Below are 13,628 nucleotides of genomic sequence, written 5' to 3'. Positions count from 1 at the left end.
TCCAGCCCTCTGATCAACCTTGTGGCCCTTCTCTGGACACATTCCAGCATGTCCATATCCCTCTTTTAATAGGGGCTCCAGAACTGGACACAGTACTCCATGTGGGGTCTCACCAGAGCAGAGTAGAGGGGGAGAATCACATCCCTTGACTTGCTGGCTATGCTTCTCTTGACGCAGCCCAGGATTTGATTTGCTTTCTGGGCTTTCAACTGCTGGCACATGTTGAGCTTCTTGTCCACCAGCACACACAAGTCTTGTTCTTCAGGGCTGTTCTCAAGCCAGTCACTGCCCAGCCTATAGTGGTGCTTGGGATTGTTCTGCATTTGGTCTTGTTGAACCTCAGGAGGTTGTCATGGGCCCACCTCTTCAGCCTGTCAAGGTCCTCTGGATGCCATCCCTTCCCTCCAGAGTGTCTGCTGCACCACACAGCTTGGTGTCATCAGCAAACTTGCTGAGAGTGCACTCAATGCCACTGTCCATGTTGCCAACAAAGATGTTGAACAAGACTGGTCCCAGCACTGATCCATGGGGGCCTTCACTTGTCACTGGCCTTCACTTGGACATGGACCCATTGACAGCCACTCTTTGGGTGTGGCCATCAAGCCAATTCTTTATCCACTAAATGGTCCATCCATCAAACCCAGACTTTACCATCCTGGAGACCAAGATGTCGTGCGGGACAGCATCAAAGGCTTTGTTCGGGTCCAGGAAAATGACATCAGTTGCTCGGCCTTCATCTGTTAATGTTGTGACCTTGTCATAGGAGGCCACCAGGTTTGTCAGGCAGGATTTGCCCTTGGTGAAGCTGTGCTGATTGTACCCAGTCACCTCTTCATTATTCTTCTGTCTCAGCACTGCCTCCAGGAGGATCTGCTCCCTGATCCTACGGGGCACAGAGGTGAGACTGACTGGTCTATAGTTCCCTGGGTCATCCTTCTTTCCTTTTGTGAAAATGGGAGTTATGTTTCCCCTTTTCCAGTCAGTGTGGACTTCCCCGGCCTGCCATGACTTTTGGAATATAACAGAGAGCAGTTTAGCAATGTCATCCGCCAGTTCCTTCAGCACCCGTGGGTGTATCTCATCAGATCCCATGGACTTGAACAATTTCAGGTTCTTCAGATGGTCATGAACATGATCTTCACTCACAATGGGCAACTCCTTCTTCCAGTCCCTGCCATTATCTTCCATAATTCTGGGAGTGTGGCTGGAGCCCTTGCCAGTGAAGACTGAGGTAAAGAAGTGTGGTGAAGGCACCCTATGCCCAGAATTATGACCCCAAATGCCAGCAAACTTGTCCAAACATGTTTTGGTAAGTCCCCCCTTTCCACCCTCCTTTCTGGAGTGGCGGACAAAAGCCCAGGTGCCAACCTGTCTCCTTAAGGGGTAAACAACCGCATGTACCCATTGCATGGCATGCTCATGATCCTTCCATCTAAGGGCATAATTCTAGCTTCAGCCTTTTTATAGGCTAAAGCAGGTTGTTGACAAGTGTGCCTATTGGCCAGATCCAGCCTCGAAAAATCTATAAGTATTACCTCACTTGTTTACCAACTTGCCCTCTCCTTTTGCTTTCTCTCGCTTTGCTCGAGCTACATAAGCTCACAGCACCCCTAAGTCTTCTCACTCCCTGAGATGCTCAAGGAACCAGCAAAGGAGATCTCTTCGCTGAAGCTATGAAAGCCCACATTGTAAGCTCAATCACATCTCAACGAGGACTGGAACCCTGAGGGTAAGTTCTAGCCCGGAGTGGGGGGGACTAGCCCAAGCCCGGCAGTCCAACATCTGCTGCAGCTATAAGCAGCTGACCAAGGAGCAACGCATCTTGCATGACGCCCGCTGTTTGCAGGAGATAAGCAGAGCTACCATTACCGCTCCACAGCCCTGTGCCATCAGGGTAATGTAACCCGGGATTTCCTAAGAAAGAGAGACACCCTCTCCTTTGAGTTCAAGCCGAGGACTGCATTGTAAACTTCAATGGGAAGCAGTCACTGAGATCAACATTGTCAGCTCCATTGCAAGCCAAGAGTGAAGCACCACTCCACTGCACCCCTTCCCCAAAGCCCGTCTCCAGGATCGGAGACAGCCAACCCTGCCTACCAGGAGCCGTCATCCTGACCACGAGGGCCGACCCCGAAGGACCTGGCCCCACCACGCAGGACCACTTCCCATCACTGGCCCTGCCAGCCCCCTAACCGCCACAAGTTGCCCGTGAGACCACCCTGCCAAAGGAAGCCGCTGATTGGCAGAAAATCTCGCCTCTCTCACTGAGGCGGGAGGAGAAAAAAAGTCACTGTCCGGAGAAAAGCCCCCCTGTGGTCTGCCAGTGACTCAGCCACAGCCTCAGCCCCAGGAGCCTTCCCCCGCCCAATCCCAGGCCAGCCCCGGGCAGGCAGCAGTGAGCAGCCAGCATAACCCAACAACTTGCTTCGCTACAAAGACACAGTGTTTCCTTTCATGTGTGCAACACTCGCTAACATTCATTTCAAAGCACCCACGCCTAGCCGTGTGATATTCCAGCTTGAATTGCCTCTTGATAGCATTGTAAATTTCTGTGCATATAGTTGCAGCTGCCAAGTGTCTAGTTGAGTCGTCATCTGGTGGACAAGCAGCGGAACTGCACCCTTAGTCCTCTTAAATTAGAAATTAATTTGGTAAATATTCTAATCGGGTCAAATAATGTATACTAAACCAGTTACGGAATATGTTTTCACAACAGTGCACTAGAATCAATATAAAAGTGATTAACTGGTTATTAATATTTTTAATAATAAAATATTTTTCATAATTCATATTTCATAATTCATAAATTAATAACCTTTTCACAACAATAAGTCATTGAGAACCTCAGCCTTCTCCATGTCACTTGTCACCAGCTCACCTGTTTCCTTTCTGAGGGGGCCCACACCTTCTCTAGTCTTCTTTTTACCATTAATACACCCATAGACATTTTTAATGTTCCCCTTGATCTCTCTGGCTAGATTTAATTCAAACTGAGCTTTAGCTTTTCTACCAGCTTCCTTATATGCCCCCCCCATTCTGGCTGCACTTTCTTCCACTCCTTGTACAATTTCTTTTTGTGTGACAGTGCGTCCAGGAGCAACTTGCTCAGCCAGGCAGGTCTTCTAGCATTCTTTCCTGCTTTCCTCTTTGTGGGGATACTTTGCTCCTGGGCACAGAGAAGGTGGCCCTTGAATACTGACCAGCTGTCCTGGGCCCCTTTTCCCTCTAAGGCTTTGTTCCATGGTACTTTGGCCAGCAGATCCCTGAAGTGATCAAAGTCTGCATACCTAAAGTCCAGGGTTGTAAGCTTGGGATATGTCCTCCAAGTTGCCCTGAGGATCTTAAATTCTATTGCATCATGGCCGCTGCATCCAAGGTTATCCCTGAACCTCACATTGGTCACCAGCCCTTCTCTATTGGTGAGAACAAGGTTCAGCATAGCACTGTAGTGAAGGCATCATATGCCCAGAATTATGCCCCCAGATACCATCAGACTTGTCCCAATATGTGTTGGTAAGTCCCCCCTTCCACCCTCCTTTCAGGAGAGGACGACAAAGGCCCAGGTGCCAACCTGTCTCCTTACGGGTAAACAGCTGCATGCACCCATCGCATGGCATGCTCATGCTCTTTCCATCTAAGGGCATAATTCTAGCTTCACCCTTTCTACAGGTCGAAGCAGGTTGTTGACAAGTGTACCCATTGGCCAGACTCAGACTTGAGAAATCTATAAGTACTACTCCGTTTGTTTACTACTTTGCTCTCTCCTTTTGCTTTCTCTCACTTTGGCCGAGCTACGAAAGCACGCAACCCCGAAGTCTTCTCACTCCCACATGCAAGTGTACTAGAAGCCTCTGCAGTATGGAAAGAAGCCAGCTCACTGAGCTGCTCAAGGAACCAGCAAACAGGATGATCCCTTCACTGAGCTACAGAGAAAGTCGGCGTTGTAAGCCTAGTTGAAAGGACTGAGGAAGCCCCGAGAGAGGGTAAGCTTTAGCCCAGAAGGGGAGGGACTAGCCCCAAGCCTGGCAGTCCAGAACTGCTGCAAGCCATAAGCAGCCATAAGCAGAAATGCATCTTGTGTAGACCCTGCCATTTGCGGGAGAGAGATAGAGAAGCTGCCTAGTGTCGCCGCTCCACAACCCTGTGGCATCAGGGTAAAGCACCCAGGATTTTCCCCGAGAAAGAGAGAGAGAGAAAATATCCTCTCCATTGAGATCAAGCCAAGATTGCTGCTTTGTAACCTTAATGGGAGCAGTAACGAAGATTGAGCATCATCAGCCTGAGCCAAGCTGAGGGGGAAGTGCCGCTCTACTGTACCCCTCCCCTGAAATCCATCTCCGAGATCGGAGATGACCGGCCCCGCCTACCGGGAACCGTCACCTGCCCATGACGGCAGGAGAAGGAAAGCCTCGCCCCTCCGCGGCTGCAGGAGGAGAAAGAAAGTCTGGCCCCCACCTGTGGAGGCAAGGGGAGAAAGAAGGGCACCGCCCAGTGGGACCAGACCTGGGCAGATAAGCAGCGAGCAGCTGGCATAACCTAGCAACTTGCCTCGCTACAAAGAAAGACAGAATGTATCTTTCCATGTGTGCAACATTCAGTAACATTCTATTCAAAGTGCCCGCGCGTAGCTGCGTGATATTTCTAGCTTAACTTGCCTAGTGATAACATTATAAATATCTCTGTACATAGTTGCAAGCCACCAAGCACCTTGTTGAGTCTCCATCTAGTGGACAAGCAGCGGAACTGCACCTTTCATTCCCTTAATTAGAAACTAATCTGTAAATATTATAATTTGGTATAATTGTAAATACTAAACCAGTTATGGACTATATTTTTACAACCGTGCATTTGAATCAATGTATATATATGGTGATTAATATTCATATTTTTAATAATAGATAATAATTTTCATAATTCATATTTCATAATTAATAAATAATAACCATCATCCTCCATTCCTAATCACCACACTCCTTCACTGCTCTCCAACAGGTCAGTCCCCAGTCTATACTAATACATAGTGCAGTTATTTCCCAAGTGCAAGACTCTACACTTGCCCTTGTAGAACTTCATTAAATTTCTCCCTGCCCAACTCTCCAGCGGTCGCTTTGAAATGAATGTTACTGAATGTTGCACACATGGAAAGATACATTCTGTCTTTCTTTGCGGCAAGACAAGTTGCTGGTTTATGCTGGCTGCTCGCTGCTTGTCTGCCTGGGGCTGGTCCATCCGGGCAGTGCCTTTCTTTCTCTTCCCACCTCCGTGGGTGGGGTGAGGCTTTCTTTCTTCTCCCACAGCCACGGGGAGGGGTGGTTTGCTTTCTTCTCCCGCAGTCGCAGGCAGGTGACTTTCCCGATAGGCGGGGTTGGTCGTCTCCGATCCCAGAAACGGGTTTCGGGGGAGGGGTGCGGTGAAGCAGTGCTTCCCCCCTCGGCTGGAAGTGAGCTGACTATGCCGAATCTCTCAGTGACTGCTCCCATTTAAGGTGACACTGCAGTCTTTGACTTGCTCTCAAAGGAGAGCATGTTTTCTCTCTCTCTTTCTCTTGGGAAACCCTGGGTGCTTTGTCCTGATGGCACAGGGCTACAGAGTGGCGACCGTGGGTGGCTCCTTTATATCTCCTGCAGATCTGGACTGTCAGGCTTGGCTAGTCCCTCCCCTTCTGGGCTAATGCTTACCCTCTCGGGGTGTTTTCCTCAGTCCTCTCGACTGGGCTTACAACGCTGGCTTTCTGTAGCTTAGCAAAGGGATCATCCTTTGCTGGTTCCTCAAGCAGCTCAATGGGCTGGCTTCTTTCCGTATTGCAGAGGCTTCTAGTATGCATGCATGTGGGAGTGAGAAGCTTATGCAGCGTGAGCTTACGTAACGAGTGAAAGCAAAAGGAAAGTAAGGTAGTAAACAAATGGAGAATACTTATAGATTTCTCGAGGCTGGATCTGGCCAATGGGCACATTTGTCAACAACCTGCTTCAACCTATAGAAAGGGTGAAGCTATAATTATGCCCTTAGATGGAAAGAGCATGAGCATGCCATGCGATGGGTGCATGTAGCTGTTTACTCCTTAGGAGACAGGTTGGTGCCTGGGCCTTTGTCGTCCTCTCCTGAAAGGAGGGTGGAAGGGTGTCATGGAGAAGGGGATTAGGGATGGAGGATGGTGATTATTAATTATGAATTATGAAAATATGAATTATGAAAATTATTATTTATTATTGTTATGAATATTCAATTAATAATTTTACATATATTGATTTGGATACACGGTTGTAATAATACAGACCATAACTGATATCCTATTTACAATTATACCCAATTATAATATTTACAGTCAATTTCTAATTAAGGCAATGAAAGGGTGCAGTTCTGCTGCTTGTCCACTAGATGGAGACTCAACAAGACGCTTGCAGCTGCTAGCTATGATGCTAGCTATAGAGATATTTATAATGTTATCACAAGGCAAGTTAAGCTGGAAATATCACGCAGCTACGCGTGGGCACTTTGAATAAAAGGTTGCTGAATGTTATACACATGAAAGATACATTCTGTCTTTCTTTGTAGCGAGGCAAGAGAACCCAGCGCGTGGCTGAGAGGAGAGGAGGCAGCGGCGACCAGCTCAGCTCTGGGCACTTGTTTTGGCTTTTCTTTCCTGTCTTTTCAGGTGAAAAGGGGTTACCCGCTCGGGAACTCCTGAAGAGGGGAGGAGGGGCAGCAGCCTCGGATTGCCTAGGTGCCTGAGCACAGTTATGTAGCAGGGGGAGGGGTTGCCATGGAAACCGCACGACAACCAAACAGAAGCCAGCATGTGGCTGCAAGGAGAGGAGGCAGTGGTGACCAGCTCAGCTAGCCTTCTCACTGACGGGAGGAAAAAAAAACAAAAAAGGGGGTAGTGAGGGTGGTTACTGAAAGATGGTTACTACCAGAGCAAAGGCTCGTAGAAAAACGGTGGGCAGCCAAACAGAGGCCATACACAAGAATGCAGGTGTTCAGGCAGGTGCCTGCAGTGAGTGCTGGAGCCTGGCACTTAATACGGTGGATGTCAGGAACAACACCTCTGTTAGGTGTGAGCAGATCGAGGATCTGATGAACATGGTGGCCGAACTAAAAGAAGAGGTGGAAAGGCTAAGAACTATAAGAGACAGTGTAAGGGAAATTGACTATTCCCATAATCTAACCTCTACAAAATCAGAACGGGGGTAACTCTTAGCGGAGCAGGGAGTTTGATACCCTCCTATCAGCAAGCCTCTCAGCCTCCATGCAGTAACCCATGTGAGCAGGGCCAATGGGAACAGGTCTCTGCCAGAAGGAGGAAATGCAAACAGAGCAAGCGTGCTACTTTAAGCAGCACAGTGCCTACAGTGCACTTACAGAATAGGTATGAGGCTCTGCAGGAGAAACAGGTTGTAGGTAAGGATGAGGACTCAAGAAGGTCAGAAGCTGCACCAATGACAGGTTGCCACAGTCCAGCCATCAAAACTAATCCTGTAAAGAAACCTCGTAGGGTCATCATTATAGGAGACTCCCTACTGAAGGGAGCAGAGGGGCCAATATGCAGACCAAACCCACTTCATAGAGAGGTCTGCTGCCTCCCTGGTGCCCAGGTAAGGAACTTTGTAGGTAAAGTTCCCAACCTTGTGAGTCCTTCAGACTACTACCCATTTCTGGTCTTTCAGGTGGGTAGTGACGATGTATCAATGAGAGGCTCACAATCAGTTAAAAGAGATTTCAGAACCTTAGGGCAACTGCTAAAGGGATCAGGAGCTCAAGTTGTGTTCTCCTCTATCCCTCTAACGTCAGTGATGAACAAGGGAATATATAGGAAGAGCCAAGAGGTCAATTCATGGCTCTGGGACTGGTGTCATCGACAGGGCTTTGGGTTCTATAATCACAGCTCTGTTTACAAGGCACCAGAACTGCAAACAACAAATGGGATGCACTTGCCCTAGAGGGGGAAAAGGATCCTGGGGCAGGAATTGGCAGGGCTCATTGATAGGGCTTTAAACTAGATTTGAAGGGGGAAGGGGTTCACAGTCTTCTGCTGGCCATTGACAAACCGAGGGGCAGCTCACCAGAGGCAGAGGGATGGAGAGCTAGTGAGGGCTCTCAATTTGCTGCCCTGAGGCAAGCCACGAATGATGCACCAGGACACTCTGTGGAAATCAAGGGGAATTGGCACAAGAGGAGGACAGGGCCAGCCCAGCTGAAGTGTCTCTATGCAAATGCACGCAGCTTGGGCAACAAACAGGATGAATTAAGGGACACTGTGCTGCTGGGATGTCATGACATAGTGGCTATTACTGAAACTTGGTGGGATGATATGCATGACTGTAATGTAGGGATAGATGGGTACAAGCTTTTTAGGAAGGATAGGCAGGGAAGGAGAAGAGGAGGTGTTGCCCTCTATGTCAGTGACCAGCTGGAATCAGTGGAGCTCCACCTGGGGAGGATGAAGAGCTGGTTGAGAGTGTATGGGTTAAAATTAAAGGCAAGACAGGGGAAGGATATGTATAAAGAACTGGCTTGATGGCCGCACCCAAAGAGTGGCTGTCAATGGGACCATGTCCCAGTGGAGGCCAGTGACAAGTGGAGTCCCTCAGGGATCAGTCCTGGGACCAGGCTTGTTCAACATCTTTGTTGGTGACATGGACAGAGGCATTGAGTGCACCCTCAGCAAATTTGCTGATGACACCAAGCTGTGTGGTGCAGCAGACACTCTGGAGGGAAGGGATGCCATCCAGAGGGACCTGGACAGGCTGGAGAGGTGGGCACAAGCCAACCTCATGAGGTTCAAGAAGACAAAGTGCAAGGTCCTGCATCTGGGTCGAGGAAATCCCAAGCACAAATACAGGCTGGGCAGTGACTGGCTAGAAAACAGCCTTGAGGAGAGGGACTTGGGGGTGCTGGTGGACGAGAATCTCAACATGAGCTGTCAATGTGCACTTGCAGCCCAGAAAGCTAACCAGATCCTGGGCTGCATCAAGAGAATCATAGCCAGCAGGTCAAGGGAGGTGATTCTCCCCCTCTACTCAGCTCTGGAGAGACCCCACATGGAGTACTGTGTCCAGTTCTGGAGCCCCTATTACAAGAGGGATATGGACATGCTGGAATGTGTCCAGAGAAGGGCCATGAGGATGATCAGAGGGCTGGAGCACCTCTCCTATGAGGACAGACTGAAAGAGTTGGGGCTGTTCAGTCTGGAGAAGAGAAGGCTCCAAGGTGACCTTATTGTGGCCTTTCAATATCTGAAGGGGGCCTACAAGAAAGCTGGGGAGGGACTTTTTAGGATATCAGGTAGTGATAGGACTAGGGGGAATGGAATAAAGCTGGAAGTGGGGAGATTCAGGCTGGAAATGAGGAAGAAGTTCTTCACCATGAGATTGGTGAGAGCCTGGAATGGGTTGTCCAGGGAGGTGGTTGGGCTCTATCCCTGGAGGTGTTTAAGGCCAGGCTGGATGAGGCTCTGGCCAGCCTGATCTAGTGTGAGATCTCCCTGCCCATGTCAGGGGGGTTGGAACTAGATGATCCTTGTGATCCCTTCCAACCCTGACTGATTCTGTGATTCTATGATTCTATGATTCTACAATTCTATAAGTTGCTAGGTTATGCCAGCTGCTAGCCTCTTATCTGCCCGGGTCTGGTCCTCCTGGGCGGAACCCTTCTTTCTCCCTCCTGGCTCTGGGTGGGGGGGCAAGGTTTGCTTACTCTTCCCATGGTCTGCGGGAAGGGGCGGTTGGCTTCTTTGTCCTCCCGCAGTCTGCGGGGGTGGAGTGGCTTCCCTGACTGAAGGATTGGCTCAGCAGGGCCAGGTCCTTTTGGTGGTCAGCCCTCGCGACCACCAATGGTTCCTGTAGGTGGGTTTCAGTGGGGGTGCAGTGAAGTGATGCTTCTGCCTTGGCTCGGCTCGAGGTGAGCTGACACTGCCGAATATCAGCGACTGCTTTCCATTTAAATTACACTGCTTTCCATTTAAATTACATTATTGCAGTCGTTGCCTTTGACTTCAATGGAGAGGCTATCTTTTGCTCTCTCTTTCCCTCAGGGAAATCCTGGGTGCTTTGCCATGGTACGGGCTGCGGAGCGGCTACAGCGGGTGTCTCCCTTTCTCTCCCGCGGATGGTGGGGGCTACGCAAGATGCGTTTCTGCTTATTTGGCTGCTTATGGCTGCTTAATTAGCTTGCAGCATTTCTGGACTGCCAGGCTTGGGCTACTCTTTCCCCTTTATGGGTTTTAGCTTACCCTCTCTCAGGGCTTCCTCAGTCCTTTCGACTGGGCTTGATTTCACCCTCTCTCAGGCGTATGACGCTGATGTTCTATCAGCGAAGGGGTCATCCTTTGTGGGTCCTCGAGGCAAGCTCGGTGGGCTGGCTTCCATGTTCGCAGAGGCTTCCAGCTTGCTTGTGTGTGAGAAGACTTACAGTTTATGCATTGCGAGTTGCATAATGAGTGAAAGTAAAAGGAGAGAGCAAAGTAGCAGACAAATGAAGCAATACTTATAGATTCCTGAGGCTGGAGCTAGCCAATGGGCACACTTGCCAACAACCTGCTTCCACCTATAGAAAATGTGAAGCTAGAATTATGTCCTTAGATGGCAAGAGCATAGGCATGCCATTGAGATGGGCGCCTGCAGTCGTTTACCCCTTAGGAGACAGGCTGACGCCTGAGCCTTTTGTCCTCCTCTCCTGAAAGGAGGGTGGAAAAGGGGACTTACCAGAACATATTGGGACAAGTTACATGGTATCTGGGGGCATAATTCTGGGCATGTGATGCCTTCACTACAAAGGGGGGACTTAACAAAACATGTTGGGACAAGTTTGCTGGTATTCGGGGGCATAATTCTGGGCATGTGGTGACTTCACCACAAGGAGAAATGGACCTGGAGGTTCTGGTGAATGGAAGGTTGACAACGAGCCAGCAGCGTGCTCTTGTGGCCAAGAGGGCCAACACCATTCTGAGGTGTATTAGAAGGGGTGTTGTTAGTAGATCGAAAAGTTCTCCTCTCCCTCTACTCTGCTCTGCTGAGGATGCATCTAGAATATTGTGTCCAGTTCTGGGCCCTTCAGTTCACAAGGGGCAGGGAGCCACTAGATAGAGTCCAGAGCCACAAAAATGATTAAAGGAGTTGAACATCTTCCTTATGAGGAGAGACTGAGCTAGGGCTATTTAGTTCAGAGAGGAGGAGTCTGAGGGGTGTAAAGCATGAGTGCCAAGAAGATAGAGTCAGGTTCTTCTTGGTGATGCCCAGTGACAGGACAAAGAACAATGGGTGGAAGTTGAGGCATAAGAAGTTCCATATGTACATGAGGAAGAGTTTTTTCACTGTGAGGGTGATGGAACAGTGGAACAGGCTGGCCAAGGGGATAGTGGAGTCTCCCTCTCTGGAGATAGTCAAGCCCTGTCTGGATGTGTTCCACTGTGATCTGATATAGGTGATCCTGCTCTGCTGGGGGGGGTGGACTAGATGATCTTTTGAGGTCCCTTCCAGCCCCTAACATTCTATGACTCTCTTTGTTTCATGCAATCCACATGTGGATTATAAATTTGTAGTTCTGGAGGATGTTTCCCAGACCACCAAAATCACGAGACATTTTCCATCCTCACAGTGCCAATTTTGCAAGTAAATTCGGCTCTTTCGGCTTTGCTTTCCTAGACTTTTCTGGGATTCCACCTGTTGCTTTGTGGTGGGGAAAAGCTGTGTTGTGACTTGTCCTGTCCAACTTTCTGAACTCTCTAAATTGTTTGTCATTATTAATAATTTCCAGTTGTGAGCAATATTCCCAACCAAATACGCAGAATCTGTAAATAAATTCCCAAATTTTGTATATATTTTGGTGTGAGATTTTCTTGGATTAATAAAAAATGGTATTTTTATAATTTTTGCCTCAAATATTAATTATTAATATTAATAAACATAACACTACTATAAGGGAAAGCAACTGAGTGCAGCTGGATAAATTTTATCCATAAATTGCTCTTTTAAAGATGTTCTTTTATTGTGATAGTTGTGAACTTTTAGCTGTGAGGCCTAAAGAACCCTGAAAACCTCTTAATTTTCTGAGTTCTTACCAGTCTGCTTATTGGCATGTTTGGGTGAGTGGGTGTAAATAAAAGAGTGATGCACTTGAATTCACATGGCAGACTCCATGACATGCAGGGAAAGAACCCTCAGTATATTTCTGACTGTCTCAATGAATACCCTAAACATTCAGAGAGACTTTTATCTGTTATTGAAGTAATGAAATGTTGTTGTTTGCTGTTCATTCCACAGAATTTACTATACTGCATTCCAGATTTTCTTTTTTTTCCTTTTCCATCTTGATGCCAAATTTGCCCATCAGGAATAAATTGTTGTATAACTACTTTGCAAAATATTCATTTAACATACCTATGTAAAACTAGAACAGAAAAACAACTGTTTTACCTCCCCTTCTCGGATGACAATGTCTTTTGGTTTCCCATTTTCAATTATCTTCAAACACATATTTCCTTTAATCTGGTAAAAAAGCTGAAGGAATAGGAAAAACAAACAAAACAAACAAACAAATATTAAGGCCACTACTCCAAAACTCCAATGAACTTCACATTCTGCATATACAGGATACATGTATACTTTCATACACCCAATTCATACATCCAATCTGTAATTGCAAATATTGACAGGGGTTTTTTTCTAACAATTGTCTTGGGTTAAAAGGGAGCAAGACAGGCTAACTCCTGATGGATTATCACTCAGGCCATTAGTCATGTGGTACTGATAATGCTGAAATTGAAAGATCTTTTCTGAAATGTTGAGCTTTGGAGTCTTATTGTCCTTCTAACTACTAAGGGAGCTATTACTGAACACAGGCACAGGACATGTAGATGAGGGAGAGGACAACAGAGGCTGAGTTTTATTCTGCTTGTGACAATGCAGCTAAGTAAACTTTCTGGTAATGAAAGACTGGAAAAGGGCCATCCAGTTCAGTAGCTGAGCGTCACAGTCATAAGAAAAGATTCTGAACACTAAAATTTGAATTAATAGGGCAGGAGGAATGAGGTGAGCTACACATTGTCAATAAAACTGTTTTTCTGACTGAATTTAAATAGTACCTTTCACTGTAAATTATGGTCTGTTCTTCACAAGGTTTTTTTTTTTTTAATACCTAAGTGCTTCAGTCATCTATAAATCATCTGATGTAACTATGATTAATACAAGTAGCAGTAATTACTGAATCTACTGCTGTACTTACATTATACATTGAACTTTTAGCAAGAAAACTGTCAACTGTTTAATATCTCAGTGAGTTACAATTCATGCTCATTTTGCAGGACAGTTTGGCAATACAGCAACGTACTGTCTTTTTGCCCCCCTCTTCCCCCTCTCCTTTTTTTCCCAATTATTAATTCTGATGAAGCTTTGTCTTCTGGTCAAATCTAAACTTTTCCTACCTTCTGGAAAAATCCAGGCTTTTACCTTGTTTCCTGCTTACTATATTGCATCTTCCACTGAGAAGTCATTCTTTACCCAAAGCATAACATTTTTTTCATAACTTTGTCAAACATATAATTAAAACTGCAGTTACACCTACAAAAACGAAAATGAAAGCCTCTTAAGACAGAGTTTGGTTTACTTTTACTTAAAGTTTCTTTACTGCAG

At 47.1% G+C, this 13,628-nt stretch overlaps 1 protein-coding gene across 1 annotated transcript in view; it reads right to left on the bottom strand.

Moving 5' to 3' along the window:
- The window catches only part of HAAO (3-hydroxyanthranilate 3,4-dioxygenase), a 72,598-nt gene that overhangs the window by 45,667 nt on the left and 13,303 nt on the right, over positions 1–13,628 (bottom strand). The window contains exon 3 of the mRNA XM_054396550.1: positions 12,414–12,497. Coding sequence (XP_054252525.1) covers positions 12,414–12,497 — 84 coding nt within the window. The remainder of the gene's footprint in view (positions 1–12,413; positions 12,498–13,628) is intronic.

The sequence above is a fragment of the Indicator indicator genome, chromosome 2, assembly GCF_027791375.1.
Source record: "Indicator indicator isolate 239-I01 chromosome 2, UM_Iind_1.1, whole genome shotgun sequence".
Lineage (NCBI taxonomy): Eukaryota > Metazoa > Chordata > Aves > Piciformes > Indicatoridae > Indicator > Indicator indicator.
Note: the sequence above shows the minus strand (reverse complement) of the source record. Positions and strands in the feature narration are given on the sequence as shown.